The sequence below is a fragment of the Limulus polyphemus genome, unplaced genomic scaffold (assembly GCF_000517525.1).
Source record: "Limulus polyphemus unplaced genomic scaffold, Limulus_polyphemus-2.1.2 Scaffold249, whole genome shotgun sequence".
Taxonomy (NCBI): domain Eukaryota; kingdom Metazoa; phylum Arthropoda; class Merostomata; order Xiphosura; family Limulidae; genus Limulus; species Limulus polyphemus.
The window spans coordinates 781454-788323 of NW_013665859.1; the positions used below are offsets into that span (position 1 = coordinate 781454).

At 36.1% G+C, this 6870-nt stretch overlaps 1 protein-coding gene across 1 annotated transcript in view; it reads right to left on the reverse strand.

The window, feature by feature from the left end:
• The window catches only part of LOC106478780 (solute carrier organic anion transporter family member 4C1-like), a 34742-nt gene that overhangs the window by 5797 nt on the left and 22075 nt on the right, over positions 1 to 6870 (reverse strand). Inside the window, exons 4-6 of the mRNA XM_022382444.1 lie at positions 4932 to 5096; positions 3401 to 3596; positions 3167 to 3314 (exon numbers count right to left, since the gene is read on the reverse strand). Coding sequence (XP_022238152.1) covers positions 3167 to 3314; positions 3401 to 3596; positions 4932 to 5096 — 509 coding nt within the window. The remainder of the gene's footprint in view (positions 1 to 3166; positions 3315 to 3400; positions 3597 to 4931; positions 5097 to 6870) is intronic.

The window sequence follows — 6870 nt, forward strand, 5'->3', positions numbered from 1 at the left end:
GGAATAAGTCAGCGGCAAATTTCGTAGAATTTGGGAATCCCGCTTTCGACGTCTAACAGAATCATCGTGCAGTTCAGGAAACAACTGAGCAGCGTCCGGGTCGTCCTGGTCCATCGAAGAGGACAAAAAGGGCTGTCAAGAGGAGCATCGAAATGGATCCCAGATTAACGACTGCAGAAGTGGCCAAAGTTGGTGAGATGAGCCCGAAATCTGTTCAACGGATTCTCAACAGATTGGGTTATCGTTGCAGAGCAGCTAGACGGAAGCCCTTATTAAGACCTGCCAACATAGTCAGACGAAAGAAGTGGGCAAGTGATATGATGACCAGGCCTCTGGACTTTTGGAAGACCGTATTGTTCTCAGACGAATCAAGATTCGCTCAATTTTCGGACAGTGGAAGGATATGGAGCTGGAGAATGCCTCATCAAGAGTTTTGGCTCAACAGATTGCAGCCATCTGTGAAGCACGGTAGTTTCAGCGTGTTGGTTTGGGGAGCTGTTTGGGTTGGTGGGAGATCGAGCTTAGTGGAGTGCGTTGGCAACATAAATTTTGCGAAATACGTCGAAATATTGGAGGAAGGACTCTTGCCACTTTATTCCTCGGGTTTCGTGGACAAGAACATAACGTTGTTTCAGGAAGATGGAGCACCGTGTCACACTGCTAGAAACATCCAAAAGTGGCAGGAAGAAAATGGTATCCAGAAGTTGCCCTGGCCGAGCCAATCTCCTGACATGAACCCCATCGAAAACCTCTGGGCCATACTCGACCGGCAAGTCAAGAAACAACAACAACACAAATACATGTTAATATTATAATATATTTTAATCTATGTTAAATTATTTAATATATATGTATATTTAGTAAATTTTATCATTAATTGATGTTTGTTTTCCTTAAGACCAATATTAGGCCACGACTAAACAAATACAGACTTTCTAAACTAAACTTAAAAATTCCTGAAACACATAAAATTTTCTTCATAAATCTAATTTGACTATTTATACTGATATAAATTTATTATTTCACAAATAACATAACGCACAAGCTGGCAAACCGTGATTTAGAGATTAGTAATTTGTGTGGTATTACATCACAATAAAACTGGTAAGAGTTTTAACAAATCTTTCTTTACCAGCTCTATACAGTTTCTAGTAAGTAGATTGATAGTTTGTGTGGTGTTACATCATATTCAGATTGGTAATAACTTTTAACAAATATTTCATTACTAGCCCTAAGCAGTTTTCAAGTAAGCAGATTGTTGTTTGCGTGGTGTTACATCATAATTGTCTTCTTATTAGACAATCATATGGAGAAGACATTTTCAAAGCACGTCTCTCCTCCATGCTGGCTTCCCACAATCCATCTAATGTTCGAGAACGACAGCTTTCCAAAGCTTCTATCAACAGTCCAATCACAAAGGAATACATAGAAGCTGCTAGTCACGGCTTGTTGCAGGTCTCTTGGTGGATAGTCCGTCCACCCCAAATTGATCCACATTCCTCTACTTTCCAATGCCATAAAATACAAAGGATATCCCCAACTTCGAAATTCTAAATTACCGATATGAACACACGTTTATGATCTAAACGTATGAATATTTTGCATCAGAAAAGATTGTTAAGGATTTTCCCCAAAGCAGTTCACTTTTTGGTGACAATACACTATCTACATGTGACTTAATGGTTTGCGTATTCAAGATAGTTTTAAATAATGCACTCAACATCTGTATCACAAAAACTACCGATCTGTTAGCTTATTTCATTTTTACAGGAACCCTGGTCATAAACTTTCTCGTTTTTCAAAATTTCTGCCAATTTATACAATAATTTCAATAAAGAAAGCAATAATTTAGAAAAAATTGTAAACTGGTTTGTTTCTTATTAGAATTGTTTATTTGTTTGCGGCAACGTCTACCACCGTCCTTAATTTTGAACTGCCGACCACAACGAAGGCAGAACCCACATTCAACTCTTGGACTACTCTTTATCAACGAATAGTGTGATTGATCGTTATATTATAACGCCTCCACAGATGAAAGGGGGAGGGCATGCTAATTATCGGATAATGATCCCGTGACCTACAGATTGCGAGTGGAGCACCCTAGCACCAGACCTTTTAGTTAAAAAGGTTAAGCATATTATAAACATTTCCTCACTAACCTTAGTACCTTAGTTGCCTTGGCAACATATTGCGTACTTGTTTTCAGTCAAATTTAAATCTGGGGAATAATTGACACGTCCTTTACATTAACATTCCAGAAGAATTAACATCTAATACAGCTACTTCATATGAAATGTGTAGCTTTGTGCTTAACAATAAACAAACTTTTCATTATTTAATATAAAATTCTCAAATAGAAAACCTTATTATAAACTAACATCTTAGTCTGTTATTTGTTTTAGAGAAAGCCACATTGGGCTACCTGCTGAGTCCAACGCAGGGAATCGAACCCCAGATTTTAGCGTTGTAAGTCTGTAGATTTACCGCTGTTTACCGGTGGACAAAATTTCAGTAATTTTTGTTTTAAATGCGTGAGAGTAAAGTAAATCATAGCGTGTTCTACCAAACCAATGGTGTTGAAAAAAAGGATAGTCCGAAAGTTCAACAGAGAAGAAACTTGATCCTCAATGTACGTGATGTGTAATTTTTTTTGCATCAGGTTTTTTTAACTGCTTCAGATACAAAACTTAGGGAAAACAAAATCCTTGAAAATACTAGCGATAAACTGGGTTAGGAAGATAAACAAAACTAAATATCTGAGCTGGTAGCTGATAGGTCAAAGGTCAAAGTCAGCCCAGTGATTGAAGATTTTCGATAGGAAAAATGTTTTTTGTGGAGAAACAGTTACATTGTGTTAAATATCTCAAACTGAAACACGAAATAAAATAAAATAAACAAAATCTTCTCCATCGTTAAAGTAAATAAATATTTGAATTTTTTAAAATGATATTTCATCCTCAGATTCAACGAAAACAAGTTGTGATTAGTCTGTAAAAATTAAAGAACAAGATTGTGTCAGTAAGTTTAGAAAATGTTATCTATAAGCAAAACCAGGGGGCCGTTTTATTTATTATAATAAACACACAGGCATTATTTCGTCAATCTTACAAATATTAAACCCAAACAGGTAGTTGACTGAAAGAAAAGTAACAGCAGTAAAACTAACCGAATTAGTCTCTCGTAAATCCTCGCTACCAGTGCATCCGGCGTGACATGGTGAAAAATAGATGGCGCGACCATCGGGCCCGCATAGGGGTTCAAATACTTCCGTAGTACAGTTACAGTTTTGATTACACTGGTTGACCAAGTTAAGACTGAAACAAGAAACAGACATTTTCATCCGTATATTTCAAAACTCGTCGATTTGTTACTATCTACATACTCTTTTGTTTTGTCTTACCGGTTACTTTCAACCGTAGTTCCTGGCATATAGATGGATGAGCACCCCAAGAACATGGAAGCCAGCAGTCCACCCAAAGTAATGATTCTAACAGCTACAAGATAGCCAGTAAGATAACGAGGACGAGGTTTCACTTTCTTTATTACAGCACCTCCACCAGCGTTACCCACAACCATAGTAAACATAGTGAGGGTGCCTATAAATACAGTAACAAATATCACCTGACTGCTTTCTGAGATAGAAAAACCCACTTATATGTTTACCAATTTAGTAAAATTGCTAGAAAAAACAACAAATCTTATCATTTTAATTGGATTTTGGAAATAAAACAAACATCGGATTTTATATAACTGGAATCCATTAAAATTAAAAGGACTGACTTGTGTTAATGAAATTTTAAAACAAAAAAATATTTTAAAAATGAGCATTTTTTTAAAATCCGAATGGAATTCTTAAAACGAAAAAAAAATAAAGAAAAAGAAGGTCAGAATATATCACCATAAATTCACAGAACTATCTGTTTAATAAAATCCTTTCATCTAAGTAGCTGCAGCATGCTCTTTTCCAAGGTCTTAGTGGCAGTCACGTGTTAACCTTTTTTATTTACTGGTTGATTATGAACTTACTATCTGTGTTATTAATATAACTGTATTTAATATCACTGTTTAATATCATTGTTTAATATATCTGTAATTACTACCAGTGTTATTAATATAACTGTATTTAATATCACTGTTTAATATCATTGTTTAATTTATCTGTAATTTGTTATTTAGTAACTGTATTTAGTATCACTTTTTAATATCAGTATTTTAATATCACTGTTTAATAAACCAGATCTGTACATACCTGTGTAGAAACGGACTGAGGGCAGGAACTAAACTGGATCTGCACGTACCTGTGTAGAAACAGGCTGAGGACAGGATGTAAACGGGATCTTTACATAACTGTGTAGAAAGTAGGTGAGGCCAGGGAGTAAACGAGATACTTTCCTGTGTAAAGCCTGGCTAAGGACAAGAACTGAACGAGATCTGTACATAACTTTGTAGAAACTGGCTGTGGACAGGAACTAAGTGGGATCTGTATAAACTTTTGTAGAAACTGGCTGAGAACAAGAACAAAATGGGATCTCTACATACCCGTGTACCAGCTGGCTCAGGACAGGTAATTAAATAGTTTTCCATACCTGTGTATAAACAGGCTGAGGACAGGTAATTAAATGGAGTTTTACATACCTGTGTAGAAACAGGCTGAGGACAGGTAATTAAATGGAGTTTTTACATACCTGTGTATAAACAGGCTCAGGACAAGTAATTAAATGGAGTTTTTACATACCTGTGTATAAACAGGCTCAGGACAGGTAATTAAATGGAGTTTTTACATACCTGTGTAGAAACAGGCTCAGGACTGGTAATTACATAAAGTTTTTCATACCTGTGTAAACAGGCTGAGGATAGGTAATTAAATGGGGTTTTTACATATCTGTGTATAAACAGGCTCAGGACTGGTAATTAAATAAAGTTTTACATACCTGTGTAGAAACTGGCTGAGGAAGCAGATTTCCGGAATTGGTTTTCCAGGTAACGAGGCAGTGTTATCATGTATCCTAATATCCCAATCATGATCATATTAGCAGCCAGGCTATGGCACACAAGTATAGGATTTTTAAACAGCCTCAGTAGTGCTTTTGGTAAATCTAAAGGAAAATGATTAAGGGTTACCATAAACTGTGGAAACGTCCAGTGAGCTTCTACTTTCGTTTGAACTAGATTATTTGAGAACTTATAAACAGTTATATTGATCATTGCAACCTGAGTTGTATGAATTCAGTACTAAAACATTCGTACAATTTGAATACAGTTTAGTTTAGGTTTCGGTAATTTTGTATTACTGAAGCACATATTTTCACTGTCTTGCAGAAAGGTTATCTACAAGAACTATGACACTGTTAACTTTACATTTTAGTATCATGCAGCTTTCTCGTTCTAGGATGGTTATTAATCGCGTTAGTTTGTATAAGCATAAATATGATAGAGGTCACTGTACACAGCGTGGTCACAAGTAAATAGACACTACCTTTTCAGAAAAAATGAAGAATTTCAGTCATATTCACATGAATTGATATATTTGTAATTTAATTAATATCTAATAGATCTTCCTTTCGCTTCGTGGAGTTCGTTGATCCTTTGGGGCATCGTGAGAATCATCTCGTCAATTTTAGATTGTGGGATTTTCGCCCACTCTTGCTTCAAAACTTGGAGTAGATCGCTCTTCGAAGTTGTTTTTTTTTTTTATAAAGTAACCCTCGTGATAATGAAGTGAATGTCTTTAATAAGACACAATCGTTGATTAACGTATGTATTTATGAGTGGAATGGATAAAACAAATATAAAATATCTCATGCTTTTGCATCTATTTAGATTTACACCAACTGTTCATGCGTACATGATCACAAGAAAGAACTGGTCGTTTCCTTTACCACCAGATCTTATTGTCCATTTAATTGTGGTATGTTTGTCCCTTATATCGTCATTCTTTGTGTCGCGAAAGTGATTTCGTCCACAGCGTCAGTTGCGGATACTCTTCTCATCCTCAGGTAAAATAATTATTTGTTTTAATAACTTAACAGCATATGATATATATAATATAATATGATATGATATATATATATATATGGTAAAAAATTGCTCACCTTAATTATGTATAAGGCCTAGCCTTCCTGTAATAATATATTGTTACGTCTCTGTTCGTTTGTTAATTTTCCGTAGAAATTCTTTCCCAGAAACTTCAGCGTTATAAGTCCTTTCTTAAATAAAACTAGTTTATTCTTTCTGAATACAACTTTGCAATACACTTAATTTCCACAGTCACTTTAACTTAAATTCACGCTATAATTAAAAATGATTCACGCACTTTACTTACGGTCAGTACCGCGCTTGACTCAATTGTCCGTCTCTGTCTGCCTGCGATTATCTCCACACAGCAACGTTGGGTCCCATCCTTCTTCTGCACTAACACAAATGGGAGTTGACCAGGGACTATCTGATTTCTCGACTATCCCTTCCTTAATTAGGCCATCCATGACCTTCTCCAACTCTTATCGCTTTGCCAGAGCTATTCTTTTTGGAGGGATCTTTATTGGACGGTGATTGCCTGTGTTTATTCTGTGTTCCACAAGGTCTGTGCAGCCGAGGTCATGATCTCCTTTCGAAAGACGTCTGCAAAATTTGCCAAAAGTTCCCTAACCTGAAGAGCCTGTGATGATGACAAATGGACTATGCTTTTCTTATAGAGGTCAGTTAAATGTTCTGGGAGTGTATGTCCTTTCTTTATGGTTCTATTTTTTGCTTTTACATTGACTGGCTCAACCTCCTGTCATACATCCAACAATGCCCCCTTCCTTAAGTGTCTGCTCACATTTAGAGAAATTGGCCACTGTTATAGGTACTACTTGATGACCTGCTACAAGT